This window comes from Culex quinquefasciatus, chromosome 2 (assembly GCF_015732765.1).
Source record: "Culex quinquefasciatus strain JHB chromosome 2, VPISU_Cqui_1.0_pri_paternal, whole genome shotgun sequence".
NCBI lineage: Eukaryota > Metazoa > Arthropoda > Insecta > Diptera > Culicidae > Culex > Culex quinquefasciatus.
The window spans coordinates 38,233,878-38,255,143 of record NC_051862.1 but is presented as its reverse complement, the minus strand read 5'-3'; the positions used below and the strand labels follow the sequence as shown (position 1 = coordinate 38,255,143).

The window sequence follows — 21,266 nt, the reverse complement described above, 5'->3', positions numbered from 1 at the left end:
TTGAAAAATAATCTGATTTCAGCAACCTGGTTGAAATTCTTTGAATTGAATTTCAATACAGTGCATTTTTTGACATGATTTATGACTTCACGCATTATTATGTGTGAAATTTGTTGTCTTTTGAAATATTTATCTAATCAATTGTTTCATTACAAAACCTAAAAAAAATCAATCTAGATTTATGGTTTTATAATTCATGGAATCCTTCAGCAACTTTTCCTTACTCCATCACCGCAACGTTTGATCTGTAACAATTCTTCAGTTGAAACGAATTTGGGCATCAATTGACTTATAATTTCGGGAGCATCAGGAGTAATCGTATCATCCAGTGTTATGTCCAGTGGCGTATTTTGTTGCTCTTGAGGCTCAGCACTGTCGAGTTGACGCTTTGTGGTGAATTTGCGATGTCTCAGCGATATTTTCGAGCATTTTCTGCACAACGTTCTCGAGCGCTTTAAATTGTTCTTATTGAGTGAATCCAGTACGTTGAATTTTCGCTTCAATTGTTGATAGTTTCGATTGAACATTGATTCTTGCTGGTTAGTTTTAAGTGGCAAAAAATCCGATAAGTTGAACTTCTTGAATACAAAGTTTAGCAGACTGAAAGAAAATTTTAAAGTTTTATATAAATCTGGAGCAACACGAGAAAAGGGCCATGGATAAAAAAACTCACCTTAGTAGTACCAAGAGTCCAAGAAGAGTTGTCAAAGTTAATGATAGAAGAATATTTGTTTCATTTTCATGGGAATCTGATTCATTCTGAATGAGTAGGTGGTCCAAAGTTGAGTTAACTTGCTGTAGATTGGCCAATAAAGACTTGCAGGCATTGAAAAATAATTCCTCACAATTCGGTGATGTTGGCTCAGAAGACATTTTGACAGTGTTGATAATTTATTTGTTCCTTTTTCGCAAGAAATTCCAGAGCTTACTTGTGAATCCCATATTAACAGTTTGTCATTATTTTGGACAACATTTTAAAAAATCTAATCAATTCAATGATATTTAATGCTGAAGGAATCCCTCTTCAGCATTAACTATAATTTAAATTCCATCAACAGCTAGAAACCTGTTTCACGTGGTGATTTTTTGTTGTTGTAAATCTCATCCACCCCTTTCCATCACTCTTCTCCTTAGCTTTGAACAGCTGTGAGAAAGTTTTAACTCGTTTTCGATTGTCGTTGACCACGCAGGTCAGTGAAATAACCTTTAGGGAACTGTTTTTGACGCTATTTTTTAACGACTTTGGGTGGTTAAATCATCATAGTAGTTAGGGTCTGTATTTTCAGAACTACAAGGCTGATTTATTTGGCCAGTGTTAAGAATCGCAATAAGGTTACTTTTTAATAAATATTCAATGTTAATGGCTGCTAAAAATTCATTTATTTAATTTATTTTGTTATTGTAGATTACATTTCTTATGCAGTTTTTGTCTTCTCAAATGACCCTTTCCTTGACCCTTCAAACCATGATGTTTCCGCGCTTTATTCCTGTCTTCAACTGAAACCACGTGCAACTTCCGACGATTTGTCAGCAACTGTTTCGATTTGATTGTTCTAGTTTCATTTACGCGAAAAATAGTCTTCAGTTTGTTCTTGTTGGTCCCAAAGTAGAACCTATCCCTAAAATTGCCAACGCAGTTCCTCAGTCGCCCGATGAGATTTCCCAGATCAAAGTGACAAACTGTAAGAATAAAGTTTAGTATGGACACGATTGCACTGATTTGATAAGTGTACTTTACCTTCCGATTTGTTCAACACAACCGCTTCAATCCACGAAAAGTGCGGCTCTACCTTAGTAGCAACGAATGTGCCGTACTTCCCGCCACATTCGAATCCCTCCGAGTTTACACCGTAGATGAACGGAATGAAGCCCTGCGTCGGTGTGCTCACGTAGTTTGACACGTGGCCACCGGGTTCGTACTGGCAGACTCCTGGGATGACGTCAACGGAGTTCTCCGAGCAGAGCTGGTCCTTTCCACAGAACTGGTCATCAATCAGTTTTGAAGATATTATCAACCGTTGGTAGGAATCGGCAGTTGGATCAGTAGCAGCAACAAAAACCTCAGAAGTATCGAGAGTTGGTTGATTCCAAAGACAGGCCGGAAGAACGGTTCGGTCGTTCAGCTCGTGACTCAAGTATTTCTCCAGCGTGATCAACGCGATATCGTTCTCTAGAGGATCTTCCTGGAACTCGGGATGTCGAATGACTTCTTGCACCTTTACGATATTGTCGTGGATGGACACGTGGGTTGGAGCTTTGGTGCAAGAAACACACTGCGCAGAGGTCAACACGTGACGGTAGTCGATTAAAGTTCCCCCACATCCGGTTGGAGTGTCACCTCGCAGCAGAGTTGTCCTACAACTGGGAGACAACTTCTGGACCTGCACGGGGCTTCTGAAGTCCTTGAAGTATTCTCTACAGACGGATCTCCTAGCGCACTGCAGCTGGTTGAAGTTGGACTTGGTCACGGACTGTACCCAGCTGATGTACTGGGATACTTTGGTGTACAATCCGACGGAACCTTCACCGCATCCTGTACCAAGCGAAGTGATCCCAACTACAAACGGGATTAACTTGTCTACATCGGATAAGTACACCACCAATGGACCACCAGAATCTCCTTCGCAAGCATCTTGAGACGATCCCACCGTACAGAACTGTTGATCGGCGATACCCTGTGGAAGTCTCCGGTTTGGGAGCAATCTGCTCGCACAGGTTCCCGAGTCGATCACCCTCATAGTTGTGGCCTTCCTCAACACTGAACTCGGTTCTGCTGCATAAGCCACCGCTCCGAATCCCATCAGGGTCATCGTGTAGTCCGGATTGGATGCCGCAGTCCACAGACAGGCCGTACAAACGTACGGCGAAGCTCTGGCACTCTGCGACAACTCTATCAACCCGATGTCACTGTACGCTTTGGACGGTCGAAATTCCGGATGACGGGTAAAAGTTTTGATCTTGATCTGCTGTGCGTTCTGATCGTTTGAAGGTCCCTTCAAGTCAACATCACCTAGCCGTACTGTGTCCGGTTGAACGGACAAATCATCGAACGCACAGTGAGCCGCTGTCAGGACAAAGTTCAGCGTGATCAACGTTCCTCCACACTTGTACTTAACGGTTTTATCCGATCCTGTCCAGCCGATTGCGGCCTGAAAAGTGTTAGAACTTATACAGAGAGAACTCACACAACTCACAAGATTCATACAAAGAAGTTGAACTCGCCAACGGTAGCCGGTTCTCCGTTGTAGACGCCAGTGAATTCATCGTTCTGAAGCACTGTGGAGAAGAACCGCTCGCGACAGTCCTGCAAGCTGTTCCGACGGTAGTAGTCCGGCGGAGGTTCGTCCACAAACAGCGGCGCTTGGGGGTTTGGATGGAAAACTGAGAAAAGAGTTATTTTCGTGGGTGGATCTGCACCGTACTGCGCAGCACTACCGTTGCACCCGGATGCACTGACGCCGACGAGAAGCGCCGGCAAAAGATTCCAGCAATGCATATAGTGCATTCTTGGTACACTTTAGTTGAACTGAACCGCCACCAAGTCACAAGGTCAATGAAATGTAGCAAGGGTGTAGACATGGCGAAATGTTAGCTTCTCTGATTGGGCAACGGTGTTTGGGGGCTTTCGGCACGTGCACTGATAACCAGAAAGGTACACTGAAAGTTATTTTTATTTATTAGAGAAAAAGCTGTTCTAGAACAGTTTAGTTACAGTTTGACGAAGCATGATGCTAGGAATATTCCACTCATCACGATGAATACTACTCTGTCGAGCATTTTGGCGAAATCGCGCCACTTCAGGTCCTTCTGGTGCAGGGATCCGTAGTGCTGAAAGAATTTTGAACTCGCTAATCGGTTCATGGGAAAAAGATTCGTACTCACCGATCCACCATCCAGTCTCAGCACGAACCGCAGGTGGGGATAGCTCACCAACCGCGCAAGCCACGAGTCCGGAGCCATTTTGGGGCCGTACTTCCGTAGCCACTTATCGAGTACGAAAAGCAGTACGCAGATCCAGGAACAGTACAGCGTGCAACGGAAGAAGGTGACTGCAAAATTTGTTGTTTGAATAGTTTGTTGAAAGTACCGCAAATCGATACTTACAAATTTTGGGATTCGACAGCTGGGGTACGAACGCGGACATCTGGAGAAAGGTTCCGATCAGCAAGATGACTCCGAGGGAGTTGGCAAAGATTCGCATGATTCCTTCCATCCAGAAGGACACCAGGATCATCACGTTGGTCACTGAAAGCGGATATTCGTTGAGCATCTCTTCTGTTAACTTTATTGAAGGCACTCACTAAAGTACGGAGCATACAGCACCGTATCGTAGAACTCGTTGTTTCGTTTTATGTGCAACCTTAGCACAACTTCCGGTCGTGGACTTCCGTCGTTGAACAGGAAAATTCCCTCCTCGTTCAGATTGTCGTGCTTGGTGATGCGTTCCACGATCCAGTCCGACTGAATCAAGTTGGGATGCATGCTCTGGAAGATCGGTAACATTTCAACACTCGGTTCCAGCGGACCAAAAAACGTCTTACCACAGCATCCGAGAGGAATCGCAACGGTGTTGAGGCAAGGTCCGAGCTGAACGCCACATCGCACGTGTTCGTTTCATATGGCCAATCGTCGGAGGAACTCAGGGCACAGAAGGTATCCGTTGTAATTTCGCGCGACACCCACTCGTACTGGCCGTCGTACGTCACGGTGAAATGATCCGTTCCAATAAGCTCGGTCAGCTGGTAGTCCTTCTCGCTGAAAGTGACAAAATTGTTGAGTAGAATGCTAGGACTGAAGTCTCAATTCATGTAGCGCTCGTACTCCTTAACGTTGATGGCTGGCGCCCAAAGCATGGCAGAAAAGTTGATGACCTTGGTGATGTTGCTGTGTTCCTTCGGCTCCCAGCAGGATCGATTATCCCGCCAGGACAGTCGGAACATGAGTCGCGTTTCCAGTTGGTTCTTCCACGAATCGTACGCAATCCGCGTGAATACCAGCTTCTGCATCTCGATCGGTGTCTCCCAGACGGGCGCTTGGAATGAAGCGTTCATCTGGAGCGCATAGATCAGCTTATCCTTTGGTGTCATGTGGCCTGTGGGATCGTACACCTCCAGCTCGGTCACGGTTTCATCCTCTGTTTCACAGTCGTAGAACCATTTGGCCTGCGTTGAACCCCACGAGCTGAAGCTTAAGTAACGCACACTAGTCACGTTCTTATCGGTTGCTGAAATAAGCGGCAGATCTTGACCTTCAATGCCCACTTCGATAAGTCCCTCCGTTGTAAGCCTTATGCGTAACGGCAGTGGGTCAATCGGCGACAGAACGTTCTTCGTAGTCTTCGTCTTGAGAGGGTTCTTCTTGCGCTGCCGTCTTATCTCGGTAAACATGTTGCCTCCGGCGCCGACCACTAAGACAAGAGTTCACAGTGAGCAAAAAGTGCATACCAGATAGAGAGTGGGGTTTCCTTGGGAAACGCCCACGTGGCCGCTGCAGTTACTAACCTATTTCATAGACTTGAGCTTCCGGTATAACGGAATCGATATCCGAAAGAAGAATGTGGGCATCTTTGGACGCAACCACAAACAGCCGAAGATTCACGATCGTTTCGTTGTCCAGATTATGGTTATCAAGCTCGGTTAGCTTGAAGAATGCGTCGTAGTTGTATCCATTCACCGCGTTGAACTGCTTGCACTTGTCCAAATCTGTAATAGACTTCTCTTCAATTTGAACTTGATGACCTTCGCAAAACCTTACCTGCGTAAGTGACATTGTACTTGCTCTCGGCTGATCCAACTGCAAGCAGACGAAACAGAGCCAGAATGGCTAGCGGCCACATTGCAACCCTGTTATAAGTTGGTTCACGCTCCACGAGTTGCGCTGGACAAGATGTTTTTCGAAAGAGGTTTGATAAAAGACTGAGAGCATAACGTTCTAGCATGGGAATTATGCTGCTAGGGGCTTTTGTGAGAAATTGTGAAAACGCGATAAGGGATTTCTCCAGTACAGTTGGACGTTATTTTAAGCACAATTAAAACAAATATAATTTACAATTGTTCAAATCGTTTAACAAACTATGGAGACCAATAAAACCACAAGTTACAAATTAAAATCACTCCTTTTATTCGACATTCAAATTAATCTAAACTTGCTCAGCGTTCCATCGCGTTCCCGTTTCCGAAATTCCTCGTACATCTTCAGTACGAACCGATGCAGCTCGAACTGCTCTCGCTGTCTGCGTTGCATAACAAACTTCATCTCGTCCTGGACCTCGTCCTGCAGCACTTCCTCGGGAATCTCGTGGATGTAAAAGTCCTTCCGGACTACGTTTTCACTTGGAGATTCTATGAAAACACGGTCACATTAAACACTTTGTTTTCAAGATAATAACTCAATTTCACCTCTAACTGTTCGAAACTGATCCCGTTGTTGGTTATAATAGAACGGAAAGCCTTGCGGACGCAGTTCCGCCAGTTTCAAGAAACACAACCCACAGGTAAGCCACAGCCAAACACGTGTCATTTCTTCAAAACGCTTCACGTGAGCCCGTCAGCAGATGTTCAACGATTGATGGTCCAACTTGAACTGCGACCCAGCGCCCAATTTGGTGAGAGCTTTATCTTGGGCGTTCGTTTCCGAAAACCGAAAACAGTCATCTCGTAAGGTCCCAAACAACGATGATTTGTTGAATAGGCCTCTGCTTCAAGGGGGTCACGAATTGGGCGAACGTTATTGGGTCGTATTTGCATTTTAGTTTTTCGATTTGTGAAACATCTTATCTTAGTAAGGGAAGAGTGATTTGCATAAAGCTACACGTTCGATAGGTCAATCTCGAAAGAAGTCGAAGTAAAGTTGTAACACGAGGAATTGTGGCACGTGCAGTTCCATAAAAAAACATGTGTGGCAGCCATTTAATCATTATCATCGCCAGTCGATGCTGCTGAAAACTGTTTGCATGTTTGCCCAGCACTCATATTTTTAAAGTCATCGTAGTCATGCGAGAAGCTGTCAACCGCAATGAGTTTGGAAACTTTCCCTTGAAGGGTTAGGACTGTAGTTTTGGAGAGTTCGTGGTTTTAGCTTCCGCTTGAGTTTCACTTTAAGATGGTAGTGTATTTTATTAGTACTCAATCAATAGCAATCTATTTTAAAATTGTATTATGCTTGACTCTGCAGATATTAATGATGTTTACATGAAACTGTGCTAAAAACAAAACACATTTAAATTAAGACCAACTTCAGTGCAACTTCAAAGGAATACTTTTACAAAAACTTCAGAAATGTTTTTGATTTCTAAATTAAACTGTTCATATAAATATTGAAACATTTCTTTTGCGTATATTCATGTTGATTATTTTCACATTTGATTCATGCACTATTAATATTTACATTTCGCATTTTTTTTTAAATATGTTTAGGTCGTTGCAAATATTTTTTGAAGTTTATGTCCCTCGACTCTGATCAAAGTCGAGGGAGAGGGAAGCAAAAAAAATGTTAAAAATGAAATTGCAAGCCACGGTTTAAACATTTGAATAAAAAAAGTATTTTAAAATGCATTATACACCTGTCCAGTTGTTTTGCAATCATTAGTTTCCAAAATATCTAAGTATTGACGATTTTTTTTCCTGCGTGAAAAAAAGTTTTTGCGGTGCTGTATATGGAGTACCCGCTGTCGAGCAGTTTTTGCCAGTTCGCTCCATAAGAAATACATTGTAGAAAATAGTAAAAACTGCTCGACGGCGGGTGCTAGATTGGAATTTCATAAAAATTCACAATATTTTTGATAGAGCCCAAACATGCTAAAAATGTTAGACTTCATTTTCCATTGAAATTTCAAAGATTTTTGAAAAAAAAAAAAACTATTTTTGCTTCCTGATTTTTTGAACCAATTTTGAAGGTGGGCAACAAAGGGGAAGTATACCCTTTCTTATCAAACACCTATCTTTCTCATATGGAGAGTTTGATGCTTGATTTAAGCTCCAAAAATGGGTCATTCCATCTCAAGCGGAACGGCATTTGAAAATTACCATCTCCTATTCTGCTAAAAATTTGGCAGAGCGGTTGAGACTATCAAAACATGCAAGAATCCCGAATTTCATCCAAATCGGACCACCCCCTCTATTTTTGTACCCTCCCAAAAACTCGACTTTTTGGCGATTTTTGAACAAAACCCATATCTTCAAACGACGATAACTCAGGAACCACAAATCAATTTTGAAGGAATCCATTTCCGTGATCAAAATTTCGATTAAGATGTTTTGTCTACCTGTATTGCACAATTGAAAAATTTAAATGGCCGTATCTCAAAACAGCCCTATTTATTTTTTTAAATTTGACCTCACCATCGTATTCCCCGGCCAATTTTACATAAGAATCACTTATCGACAGAAAGGAATATTTTTCGTTCCAGAGATATCGAATTTTAAAGTTTTATGTATTTGAGATTACCTTATTAGCTTTAATCGCTGCATCTGCTAGAATCACTCGGGCGCGCTGATCAATAACTGCTACCTGGTTATTTATTGAAATGAGATTTCATCCCAAATAATCATAAGCAAATTAGCCCAGAGGATAGAGCAAGCACTCACTTGAAAAATAATCCCGAAACATGTAAATTATCAGCACGCGCCATAAAAAAAACAAACGCGCCAAATCTTTTGACGTTTGACTTTTGACGACCAATTCCAATCGAAGGCTGAAGAAACCGAGCGAGAACGGCAAATAAAGTACAAAGGGTGGCTACCAACACTACCAGCAGCCAATCTCCTGTGGCCGAATGGTTACGGGTTTCGCCTCATAAGCGGAAAGTCATGGGTTCTTCTCAGGGTGGCAGCCTTAGGTTTAAGTTTAGAGGTAGCAGCAACCGCATGAGTATAAAACGGTTGCTTCACGTGCTCTTCAAGCATGTGATCGATCTTGGGATATTCCTTTGCGCCTCTTCCCAAAATACTTTCCTCGTGTCTTCGCATGTAAATAATGCCCAGCCGATCGGTATTGCACTGCAGTCCAGTCGCATTGTCCAGATCAGAGCAAAGGGAACACCGCAAGAGTAGCGCCGCAAAAAGACAATTGTCTTTACAAGACCCCGCGCGGCAAATAATAGCTGCTGGGAAGAGCTTGAAAAATGACACGAAAAAATTGTCACCGCGGTTCTAGAGATAGGGGAAATCTACCCATTTTAATCCTAATAAGCGGTCGTGTTTGAATGATGCTGGATAATCTAGAGTCTCCCTTGAACTTTAATAAAACCAAGTACACCAACGAGTAGAGCAAGTTTTTGTGAACATTTCTGTTTTTTTTTCACTTTCACTAAAAGTTATTCGATTTCTTTACCAAGCATTTAACAAAAAAAAAATTCCCAAGGGTATTCTAATCGAGGCGAATGCATTGGGCCACGCCCATTTTTCTAATATCGGCTTAGTTCTTTTTTCTTCCAACACTCTTTCGAGTGTTGCCATTTGCGCTGACAGTTCAAACGAACACTCACGAAAAGTGGCATTTATAGGGAAAGTTTCCTGGCATCGCTGGCTGTGCTGCTGGGGGTGTTGACGGCCAGCCTTTGTTCTTTTTTGCCTTCGTCTCTCAGTCGGTTTTCTTCAGCCTTCGATTGGAATGCAAAGTGAAAATTGAAACGTCAAACGACTTGGCGCGTTTGTTTTTTTGATGGCGCTTGCTAATTTATTACATTTTTCGGGATTATTCTTCAAGTGAGTGCCTTAATAATGATCAAAAGAACATGTTGCCGGTAGTTGGAAGCAATTTCATATCTTAAGCGCCGTGAAAAAGTAAGCGAAAGTGAAAAGTTAATTTTGGCGATATTCATTAAGCGTTTGAGGGATTCTCGTGTGTGTCACTGTGTGTGCCAACAAAATGATGAGAAATGGTCTCGCAAAATACAAATTATGATCAAAAGTGCATTAAATGTGATCTTTTTGACCAGTAAGTGGCATACATTTGAGTGCTTACTAGAGGCGGTGCTGTTGCTGGTAAGTTTATAGCCCAAATAGTATTTTTGGAGCTTTAATCGAGCATCAAACTCTCCATATGACGAAGATAGGTGTTTGATTGGAAAGGGTAGATTTCCCCTACATAGCGCACAAGGCACAAGGAATGGAGTTTACAGCAGTCTTCCCGAAACGCGCGCACGCCGTACACGCCGTACAAGTTTTCAGTGCAGATGAACCTCAAATACACCAGGCTGCCATGTTCGAGTTCTCCCCGCACGGCGCACTCAAGTTTACACGCGGTGTAAACACGGGGTGCACACCTCGGGTACAACGCCGTGCGAGCGAAGAACGTGTAAAGAGACGAAAAAATGACTGCTTCTCACTCTCTCTGTGGCAAACACTGTAGTGTGACTGCAGCGGAGAATGAAACACCACTTCACAGCAGAGGGAGCGTGAGGGAACTATTTTTGTCTCTTTTCTGCGTCGTCGGCTTGCACGGGGTTTGTACCCGAGGTGCAAGGTTCGGTTTAAACTTGAGGTTCGTGTACGGGTACAGCCTGTACACGGCAGAGTTTAGGTTTGCTTGTACGCGTGCACACGAGGTGCTGGTGTTTGATCGAGTACAGAAAACAGAGAACGCGGTTGAACGCGGTGCACGGGGATCACTGGTTTACAGCATCTGGATGGAACAGCACTTTTCCTCTCAATAGGAGCTGTGTTATAGATCTGGAAATGCTTAATAACAGTAAAAATGGGTAACACGATACAATAGTCCTTGTAATCAGGATTCCGTGTCTTAATACTCAAACAGAAAAAAAAAACACTACCAGCAGCGCCTGTTGGAGTGAGCAAGTGATGTCAGGAAACTTTCTCTATAAAAGCTACTTTTCGTGAGTATTCGCTTAAAATTTCATCACAATTGGCAGCACTAAGCAGACCCAAAAGAGCGCTGGAAGAAAAAAAGAACTAAGCTAAAAATAGAAAAATGGGCATGGCTCAACGCATTATCGTCTGATTAGAATACATTTGGAACCCAGTTATAGTATAGCATTTTTTTAAGCAATACGCTGTTGAGATACAGGCTAGGAATACAGTCTCTCACTTTCCCATAATCATTATTGTTCATTCTGCAGCAAACTTCTCTGCTGAAATCATAACTATGAATCATTACTATCGCATAAAAATTTCTTATTTCGGCGATAAAAAAGGCGTTGACGCAATCTTAGAATATTTCCCAATCTTAGCTCGCTAGCATAATTTAGTTCTTTTAAAGCTTTCTACAGAGTCACATGGCTAGAGCACGTTAAAAAATCTTTTTGACGAAGAACTTCGTCTTAGGGCTCTATACAGGGTAGCAATCCAAAATTTCCAAATGAAACCGAAAAATGAAACGCCTTCCCCAAGCAGAGGAGAAAATCACAGAAGCAGCGCGGCCGACGGTTTTGATATAAATATAAACGCCACCCCCTCCACAGCATTAGTTTAGTCGGTGGTCTACCACCGAAGCGAGAGGAGCTCAGCTCTTCTCGCGAGCGCCAGCCTTCTCTCTTCCCTACAAAACCACGGGAAATTTGAAGGCAGGCTTCAGTCGGTGGTCTACCACCGAAGCGAGAGGAGCTCAGCTCCTCTCGCAAGCGCCACCAGGTGGCGTTTTCAGGAACTAGCCTTCCCGATTCCCTACAAAACCATGGGAAATCTGAAGGCTGGCTTCAGTCGGTGGTCTACCACCGAAGCGAGAGGAGCTCAGCTCCTCTCGCAAGCGCCACCAAGCGTTTGGCAGTAGTGACCACCACCTGGATTTTGATACTGGACATGAAATATGACATTTTGGCAGTAGTGGCCACCACCTGAAGTGGCCGGATGCCCCGGGGGTGTTCCGATAGGGGGACATTTGCGGAACCATAAGAGTTGGGGGAATTTGGGTATCAAAAATTAGCGTTTTTGATACTGGACATGAAATTTGACATTTCGGCAATAGTGGCCACCACCTGGAGTGGCCGGAGGCCCCTGGGATGTTCCGATAAGGGGACATTTGCGGAACCATAAGAGTTGGGGCAATATGGGTATCAAACTTCAGGGTTTTTGATACTGGACATGAAATTTGAAATTGGCGGAACCATAAGAGTTGGGGCAATAAAGGTATCAAAATGTAGCTGCTCCTCTGTGATGTTGCTGCACGGTTACGCAAAACGGAAATGAAATTAAATCCAGCCTCGGAATCAGAATCACCTCGAAATTTACGAGCGATTACATATGTGTGTGTGTGAGTGTAAGCGCGTGCAGTCCAAAGGGCTTTTGTTAATTTGATTTGATTAACCGCGGTGGATTTTCTTGAAATAATTCGAACTGTCAAAAATCCAACAAAGCATCTACCGGTGGATACTTTTCTACCACTGATTTTTGTGCGATCAATGTGATAGATGCTTTGGTGGATTTTTGACAGTTCGAATTATTTCAAGAAAATCCACCGCGGTTAACCAAATCAAATTAACAAAACCCCTAAAAAATCTGAGCCTGCTGCGTTGCCAAATTGTTGGCCGATGCGCCAAACGCAAAACAAGAATCACCGTGTTGGTGTCGTTTCGTTCGAATCCAGATGAATACAACCACATCAGCAGATTTACCCTTCGATGCGAAAGCAAATACGTGTGTATGTACGGGGGCGCGCGCAGTGACAAAAGAGGGAAGTAATAGCGAAGTAGAAGTATAAAAATGCGTTCTACCCTTTCCACTCCACTTAGTTGCCACCGAGATGCTGAACAAGTCGGGTCGGCTCATATCTGAGCCGCAGACGGGTGAAGCAGCAGCAGCAGGGAGAGAGAGAGCCCTAGCAACGCAAATTCTCTCTTCCGGAGAAGGATTTCTTCTGAAAAATTAGCTTTATTTTCTAGAGAGAGAGAGAGAGAATCGGAGAGCAGCACCGAAGAGGGCAAATTGTGTGCGAATGCCGTAGAATGACACACCAAATGTCGTAGGATGGCAGATTCAAGAAAATTGCCAAATGCGCGTTCACACACACATACACACACACTCCCGTTTCATGGTACACGCTGATTGGGTTCGATGCGTCGAGTTTCCCTTCCACGGATGTTCGATTGATGTATCTAAATTCGTCACCTGAAAAGGCCATCAAAGACTGCGACCAACTACAGATACACCCGGGGACGAGCAAAACCGCCAGCTGAGGCAACTTTTAGGCAGTGGAGTAAAATCGTTTAACCTAGTAGACTGTGTGAAAATTGTTGTAGCCCTGTTGTATGGGTTAGTACAACGAATCTACTACGAGCTCGTGTAATTGGTCACGGCCCCGGGATGCACAGCCGGGTCAGTCAGGAAGCTTCCCCCAATTCGTTCAAAGATTTTGTTTACGCCAGTGCACAGTGTTCGCAATGGCAAAATTAAGTGGAATAAATTGATAACTCCTTTATTTGACGTCCTAGCCAAATGGTGTCTTCGGAAGAGTTGTTGTACTTGATAAGGGCTATTTTTTGAAGTTATTGACTACAGGGTGACGACCTTCCATGGTGTCAACCAAAACTAACTTTGTTGGATGACGTTGTAGGGCTTTGGTGTCTTCGGCAAAGTTGTAGAGGAGAAAATTTCATGAAAGTTTGTCGAAAGCACCAAATTTGTAGCTCTTAATCTACTCGAGATATACGCCATTTTTGCAAAAATGGTTCAAAAAAGCACTTTTTTGGTGATAACTCAAAATGATAGCATTTTAGCGGCCTACTATGTTCTGAAGAGTTGTTTATGACATAAAATTACACATCTTTGCCGAAGTCAGCAAAATGTTTTGAGCCTTTATTGAAGAGTTATAACAATTTTTATGTGATTTTGAGCCTATTTTCAAGTTGCTATGTTTTCAAAATGGCGCATTTTGGTGCAAAACCGAACAATGCACCTGAAAGTACACACTTTCAACTACATTTCCTGAAAATATCTCCGTGTCTATCCGTGTCTATTTTTAGATATCTCGATTCGAAATTGACGGTTTTTAATCAATTCATTTATATTTTAATGTGGAATCTTATTGAAAACGTGGTAATAATCGGTAAATTGATCGATTTTTATGGAAAATACATTGTTTATGCTTAAAATTATGACACACATTCTAAAATTATGAATAAAAACATGTTCAGCCCAAAAATAATGTAAATTAAAATTTTAAATAATTGTTCGTATTTAAAATTAAATATTAAAATTTCCTTTTATATTTGGTCAGTTTAGAAAGGTTGTCGTATTTTTTTTATAGACAAAGTATTTTCCATAAAAATTGATCAATTTTCCCTTCAATTCACCGATTTTCAACTCGTATTCTACATGATTTCGATTAACATTTATAAATAGATTGATTAAAAACCGTCAAATTCAAATCGAGATATCTAAAAATAGACACGGATAGACACGGAGATATTTTCAGGAAATGTAGTTGAAAGTGTGTACTTTCAGGTGCATTGTTCGTTTTTGCCCCAAAATGCGCCATTTTGAAAACATAGCAACTTGAAAATAGGCTCAAAATCACATAAAAATGTTATAACTCTTCAATAAAGGCTCAAAACATTTTGCTGTCTTCCGCAAAGATGTGTAATTTTATGTCATAAACAACTCTTCAGAACATAGTAGGCCGCTAAAATGCTATCATTTTGAGTTATCACCAAAAAGTGCTTTTGAACCATTTTTGCAAAAATGGGGTATATCTCGAGTAGATTAAGAGCTACAAATTTGGTGCTTGACAAACTTTCATGAAATTTCTCCTCTACAACTTTGCCGAAGACACCAAAGCCCTACAACGTCATCCAACAAAGTTAGTTTTTGGTTGACACCCTGGAAGGTCGTCACCCTGTATGTCAATAACTTCAAAAAATAGCCCTTATCAAGTACAACAACTCTTCCGAAGACACCATTTTGCTAGGACGTCAAATAAAGGAGTTATCAATTTATTCCACTTAATTTTGCCATTCCGAACTATGTGCAGTGGTGGCCAAAACCTGGAGTGGCCGGTGCCCTCAAAGAAGGTTCCCCCGGGGCCTGGGGGGACATTTACAGAACCATACGAGTTTTGGCAATATGGGTATCAAAATTTATGGTTTTTGATACTGGCCATTTCGACAGTGGTGGCCAAAACCTGGAGTGGACGGTGCCCTCAAAGAAGGTTCCCCCGGGGCCCGGAGGGCCTTTTACAGAACCATACGAGTTGTGGCAATATGGGTATCAAAATTCATGGTTTTTGATACTGAACATGAAAATGGCCATTTCGGCAGTGGTGGCTAAAACCTGGAGTGGCCGGTGCCCTCAAAGAAGGTTCCCCCGGGGCCCGGAGGGCCTTTTACAGAACCATATGAGTTTCGGCAATATGGGTATCAAAATTCATGGTTTTTGATACTGAACATGAAAATGGCCATTTCGGCAGTAGTGGCCACAACCTGTACTGGCTGGTGCCCTCGAAGCAGGTTCTCCCGGGGCCCGGGGGACATTTACAGAACCATACGAGTTGTGGCAATATGGGTATCAAAATTCATGGTTTTTGATACTGAACTAAAATTGACATTTCGACAGTAGTGGCCACAACCTGGAGTGACCGGTGCCCTCAAAGCAGGTTCCTCTTGGGCCCAGGGTAACATTAACCGAAACATACGGGTTGTTGCAATATGGGTATCAAAATTCATTGTTTTGATATTGAACCTGCAAATGGCCATTTCGACAGTAGTGGCCACAACCTGGAGTTGCCGGTGCCCTCATGGAAAGTTCACCTTGGGGAACATTTAGGACAATTTTGCCGACAAATCTATGAAACAAAATACAATAATCTTATCCCAGATTTCACTAGCAATCCAAAACTCATTCAAAATGTTTGGTCCTATGTCTTTCGGTTATGTCTCTGACATACCATCTTGAACTTTTGGCAATATGAGTAATAAATCGCTGGGGGTAATAAATCGATAATTGCGAAATTATTGAAATTGAGAATAACTCTTTCGTAATCAATTTGAGCCCTAAAAGGGCTTTTTATGCTTGCTGTTGAAATTTACTTGGCTGTCGCCGATGGCTGGCAAGAGCCTTGCCAAAACATTTCCCCATCGCGAACAACATTGATCCCTTCCAGGTTCGGTCTGCCCCTTCGCCGCGATGCTTCTCCGCCTTCAGCTATCTTTGTTGCCGCTGTGTCGTCCCTTCCTCGTAGACTGTCGAGAGTGATTTGAGTACGCAAATGAAATAGATTTTCGTTAGGTGGCGAATGCCGTAGGAAGTAGGAAATGCCAAGAAACGCAAATAATAAAACTATAAAAAAAATCATTAACTTTTGTGTCCGAAGTTCTTCGTCATGATGGTTATGCCTGTAGCATTACCACTGCACCTTTTTTTTTCAAGAATAATGGAAATACATGAGCTAACGATAGTACTGATTGTTCTGATTTTTTCAACAAATTTGATACGTGGATCAATAATTCAAGAAAGTTCAAGCAGAAACATAAGCAGAATTGAGCTCAACTTCTTCAAAGATGATTCATCCAGTGATAATAGTTTCATCAATCGTTTGGAGAAAAGCATAACAATTGAGGTAGAAAGTGACTCCCAACACATTGTTCTACCATGCGCTACAGATCGAATCGCTGGGTTAACCAATTTCACGTGGATGAAAAACATGAATCCGATATATCCCAGTGGAACTAATTATGCGTACGAAAATTCTTCACTGATAATTATGAGAGTAAACAAATCGGACAGTGCAGATTACAGTTGTAAAGTGTGCAACAATGTGGGATGTGTTAGTTCAGTTGTAACACTGCGTGTGTATTACAAAATCGGTGATAACTCTATGATCAACACTACCGTGAATGTTCACGATTCGGTTGTATTGTTCTGTTCCCTGCAGTACCACAGGAATGCCGATTTTGAGTATCAATTCTTCAAATCGGGCTATTCGGAAGTGATGCCCCTAATGAACTATTTGAACTTGACGAAAGTTCGGAACACTGAAAATAACGTACTGAAATAGGAAAGTGTATCCTTGGAAGACACGGGTTGGTACGTCTGTGTTGTAATCCTTGAAGAAGATGAAGTTGAAAGTAAAAACAAGGTTGTTGCCTACAAAAGTGCTTTCCTGCAAGTGCGCGGTAGTTCTTTGGAATCTAGCTTTTTAAACCTGAAGTTTGGGATGATTTATTTAGGACTGGTTGTTCTTCTGGTGGCTGGAATAATATTTTCGAGTTTTGTAATCAGTAAAAATCAACAGAACAAGAGGGTTAAGACAGAAACGGGAGACTCGTCATGTGAACCCTGTGATAGTTTGGAAATGACCCACGTTCAATCCGAGTGGCGAGGATCGATGATAACCATTGATTACCGGTATACTTCAACTCCAGCACTAGATTACGAGTTCCCGATTGATTGGGATTGGAACCTCCAACGAAACGGTGTAGTCTTGGGCACGTTGTTAGGTGAGGGGGCATTCGGAATGGTTTTGTTAGCCGAAATGAAACAGGATGAGGAAACCTCAACACCAGTGGCGGTCAAGATGTTAAAAGAGGGTCATACAGATGATGATTTCAAGAATTTAGTCAATGAATTGGAAATTATGAAAACAATTGGTAAACATCCAAACATAATTAGTTTGCTGGGATGTTGCATAGAAGACGGACCACTCTACGTTATCGTTGAATACGCCCGCCATGGGAATCTTAAGGATTTCCTGAAGAGTCATCGCTTCGAAGGAGATTGTGGCAATACTATGAAGAACGTTATAAATACTTATCAACTTATTTCATTCGCTTCCCAAATTGCCTTCGGAATGGAACATTTAGAATCAATCAACGTCATTCATCGAGATTTGGCAGCGCGGAACATTCTAATCGGCGAGGGGCACATCATGAAGATATCGGACTTTGGATTAGCTTTGAGCAGTTACAGCCTGATATCTAGAGGGAAGCTTCCGATGCGATGGATGGCCCCGGAATCGTTGGAATACCGTTTATTCAGCTCAAAATCGGACGTCTGGTCGTACGGAGTACTTTGCTGGGAGATCATGACCCTCGGCGGGAGTCCGTTACAGTTTCTGAACACATGGGAAAGCGTGCTTGAACATTTGCAACAAGGCAATCGACTGAAGCAGCCGCCAGAGTGTCCTGATAAGGTGTATCGTGTTATGGAGGAATGTTGGCAATCTAATCCCAGTCACCGTCCAACGTTTAGTTACATTTTACAACAACTGGAATATTATGCTGAGAATCAATTGGGTGATAGGATGCCGAAAACAATTTTAAATGAATATGAGTATTTGTAAAAAACAGGAAATTTACTTGGACTTCAATTTTTAATTTGTTCAAATAAAAACACTCGTTAACATTCAACAATCTTTATTACGTCCTCCTAAGTTCAGTCTACCGAAAGTGTCAACCCCACAGCTAAATCGGTTCCGGTAGCGTCCCATCGCGGTACCGAATCCAGTACTCTTGCAGTCGCTGCACCCAAACGAACCAGTATTTCTTCAGCTTCGTCTGGTTGATAAGGTGCACGTGGGCCGGATTTCCACCGGTGTACGCCACAAACACGGCTCCGCTTGCAATGTCCAACCCGGTCAGTTCCGGATCGACTCGCAGTGCTCCCAGATAGGCGCACAGCTGAACCGGAGCATCGTACGTAGCGGACAGCGATGGCTTCTGGTTCTCCGAAGTCTTCCACTCGATGATGTGGAGTTTGTTGCTAAAAATAAAACTCATTTTGACAAACTTTCATCGTTTACTAGTGTTACAAACATTACTCAAGAGACGAAACGCAGTCCACAACTCCGTTGTAGTGCAAAAACGGATGGTAAATCTTCCTCTCAATGATCCTCGCAGGGCGTTCAATCCTCCCTAGCTGCCCACTGATGCTGGCCCACAACTCTTTAGTCCTCGCCAACCGGTCCTCATCCACGTCTTCCTCGTTCAACCAGCTTTCCAAGCAGGAATGAAAGTTACTGCCACGCTCCAGGGTAGCTTTCTGCAGCTCCGCAAAGCCATCCTCTCCAAGTTGGGCAATTTTGGACGCCTTCCAGTTCAGCAGTGCTTGTCGTGCACCCTCGGACATGGTGGCACTCAAGATCTTGCCCACCGATGGACACCGGTACTGGTCCGATTCGAACTGTTCGTGGCGTTTCCACGTCCGTTCGAGTTTACCGGAGCTGGACGGAGTTAACGGAAAGGTCAGCATGGATCTCAGTTCGACATCCTCGAATGGAATTGGTGATCCATAAGTTATACTCGATTGATTAGCTTTGCTACTGCTGGAGGATGGCCGGACATGTGGAGCAGTCTTTGTCTGCAGCATCCAGAACATCTCCGAAGAGCTTTCCGATTGATCGGTTCGGATCGATGGTTTTGTGTCATCTTTGATAACGGCGCCAAAAAGGGCCTTGTTTTCAAAATTTAGGTTTTTGATTGCGCTCGGTTTGGCAGTGACTGCATTCGGTTTGACTTTGGTCTTTTTGATGGCGGTGGCGAAATGGCGTACAATAAATGTTTTGAACATTTTTACACTTATCACATATAAATTCGTTTTGTTATATAGCTATTGCAACTTAAGGTAATGTTAACAACTGACCGGCAAATCAAACGTACAATACGAAAATGTAAACATAAGGCAGCCATGTATCAAAACATAAACAAAGCAACATCAAAAATGTTAAAAGTTTCAAGTGCTCGCCACCAGATGGTCCAATGTCTGCCCTATCAGCAAAAGATGCGAGAGTGTGATGTGATTGTTTGTGATCAAGGCTCTACTAAAAAGTCGTTTAAAATTTTAAATCACGTTTTTCGGAAAAAGTTGCGAGTTTTTGGAAGTTTACAGCACGTTATTTGAATGCATTTCTTTTTTTTGAAATATCTAGGCAAATATGACATTATATTCAATTTTCAATGTTAAAAGCGATACATTATTGAAAAACTAACTTAATCCACCTATGTGGTTGGTGCCTTCCTCACTCTTTTCCAACAATGAGTGATATGTAATATGATGGGTTTGGACACAAAATTGATCCAAAAAAACACACATATCACTCAAGGGCTCATAGGTGGCATTATAAGTGGTCAGAACTCGAGACAGGGATGGGTCGGATGATGGATCCGGACATTGTTTACATACATTTTAATGAGATACGGCTACAAAAAAGTACATAAATATCACTTAAATGGTTATAACTCGAGACAGGGTTGCCAGATCTTCAATGTTGTAGATTCGTTGGAAAGGTCTTCCAATTACCTAACCAACGATGTGTCGGATGATGGATTCGGACATTGTTTACATACATTTAAATGAGATCCGGCTACAAAAAAGTACATAAATATCACTTAAGTGGTTATAACTCGAGACAGGGTTGCCAGATCTTCAATGTTGTAGATTCGTTGGAAAGGTCTTTCAATTACCTAACCAACGATGTGTCGGATGATGGATCCGGACATTGTTTACATACATTTAAATGAGATCCGGCTACAAAAAAAGTACATAAATATCACATAAGTGGTTATAACTCGAGGCAGGGTTGCCAGATCTTCAATGTTGTAGATTCGTTGGAAAGGTCTTTCAATTACCTAATCAACGATGGATCGGATGATGGATTCGGACATCGTTTACATACATTTAAGTGAGATCCGGCTACAAAAAAGTACATAAATATCACTTAAGTGGTTATAACTCGAGACAGGGTTGCCAGATCTTCAATGTTGTAGATTCGTTGGAAAGGTCTTTCAATTACCTAACCAACGATGTGTCGGATGATGGATCCGGACATTGTTTACATACATTTAAATGAGATCCGGCTACAAAAAAAGTACATAAATATCACATAAGTGGTTATAACTCGAGGCAGGGTTGCCAGATCTTCAATGTTGTAGATTCGTTGGAAAGGTCTTTCAATTACCTAATCAACGATGGATCGGATGATGGATTCGGACATCGTTTACATACATTTAAGTGAGATCCGGCTACAAAAAAGTACATAAATATCACTTAAGTGGTTATAACTCGAGACAGGGTTGCCAGATCTTCAATGTTGTAGATTCGTTGGAAAGGCCTTTCAATTACCTAATCAACGATGGGTTGGATGATGGATCCGGACATTGTTTACATACATTTAAATGAGATCCGGCTACAAAAAAGTACATAAATATCACTTAAGTGGTTATAACTCGAGACAGGGTTGCCAGATCTTCAATGTTGTAGATTCGTTGGAAAGGTCTTTCAATTACCTAACCAACGATGTGTCGGATGATGGATCCGGACATTGTTTACATACATTTAAATGAGATCCGGCTACAAAAAAAGTACATAAATATCACATAAGTG

The 21,266-nt window shown here is 42.3% G+C and overlaps 5 protein-coding genes across 5 annotated transcripts; 1 reads left to right on the top strand and 4 right to left on the bottom strand.

Annotated features, from left to right (window-relative positions):
- Positions 1-1,641: 1,641 nt before the first annotated feature.
- LOC6037801 (acrosin) lies at positions 1,642-3,569 on the bottom strand. Its single transcript, XM_038250253.1, has 4 exons — positions 3,436-3,569; positions 3,206-3,381; positions 1,734-3,149; positions 1,642-1,680 (listed from the first exon to the last, which is right to left on the bottom strand). Exons 1-4 carry the CDS (start codon positions 3,503-3,505, stop codon positions 1,642-1,644), a joined length of 1,701 nt encoding a protein of 566 aa, XP_038106181.1. The 5' UTR covers positions 3,506-3,569.
- Positions 3,570-3,653: 84 nt separating this feature from the next.
- LOC6037799 lies at positions 3,654-5,926 on the bottom strand. The gene is made up of 8 exons (XM_001847623.2): positions 5,755-5,926; positions 5,502-5,702; positions 4,822-5,407; positions 4,542-4,755; positions 4,302-4,485; positions 4,105-4,245; positions 3,883-4,049; positions 3,654-3,828 (listed from the first exon to the last, which is right to left on the bottom strand). Exons 1-8 carry the CDS (start codon positions 5,834-5,836, stop codon positions 3,709-3,711), a joined length of 1,695 nt encoding a protein of 564 aa, XP_001847675.2. The 5' UTR covers positions 5,837-5,926; the 3' UTR covers positions 3,654-3,708.
- Positions 5,927-6,096: 170 nt separating this feature from the next.
- Positions 6,097-6,564, bottom strand: LOC119767767. The gene is made up of 2 exons (XM_038257217.1): positions 6,399-6,564; positions 6,097-6,341 (listed from the first exon to the last, which is right to left on the bottom strand). Exons 1-2 carry the CDS (start codon positions 6,517-6,519, stop codon positions 6,130-6,132), a joined length of 333 nt encoding a protein of 110 aa, XP_038113145.1. The 5' UTR covers positions 6,520-6,564; the 3' UTR covers positions 6,097-6,129.
- A 9,857-nt stretch (positions 6,565-16,421) lies between these two features.
- Positions 16,422-18,254, top strand: LOC6037802 (fibroblast growth factor receptor homolog 1). The gene has a single exon (XM_001847622.2). The coding sequence runs from the start codon at positions 17,104-17,106 to the stop codon at positions 18,226-18,228; it is 1,125 nt and encodes a 374-aa protein (XP_001847674.2). The 5' UTR covers positions 16,422-17,103; the 3' UTR covers positions 18,229-18,254.
- Positions 18,255-18,284: 30 nt separating this feature from the next.
- LOC6037797 (mitochondrial genome maintenance exonuclease 1) lies at positions 18,285-19,576 on the bottom strand. Its single transcript, XM_038257634.1, has 2 exons — positions 18,706-19,576; positions 18,285-18,647 (listed from the first exon to the last, which is right to left on the bottom strand). The coding sequence occupies exons 1-2, from the start codon at positions 19,452-19,454 to the stop codon at positions 18,350-18,352; spliced, it is 1,047 nt and encodes a 348-aa protein (XP_038113562.1). The 5' UTR covers positions 19,455-19,576; the 3' UTR covers positions 18,285-18,349.
- Positions 19,577-21,266: the final 1,690 nt, after the last annotated feature.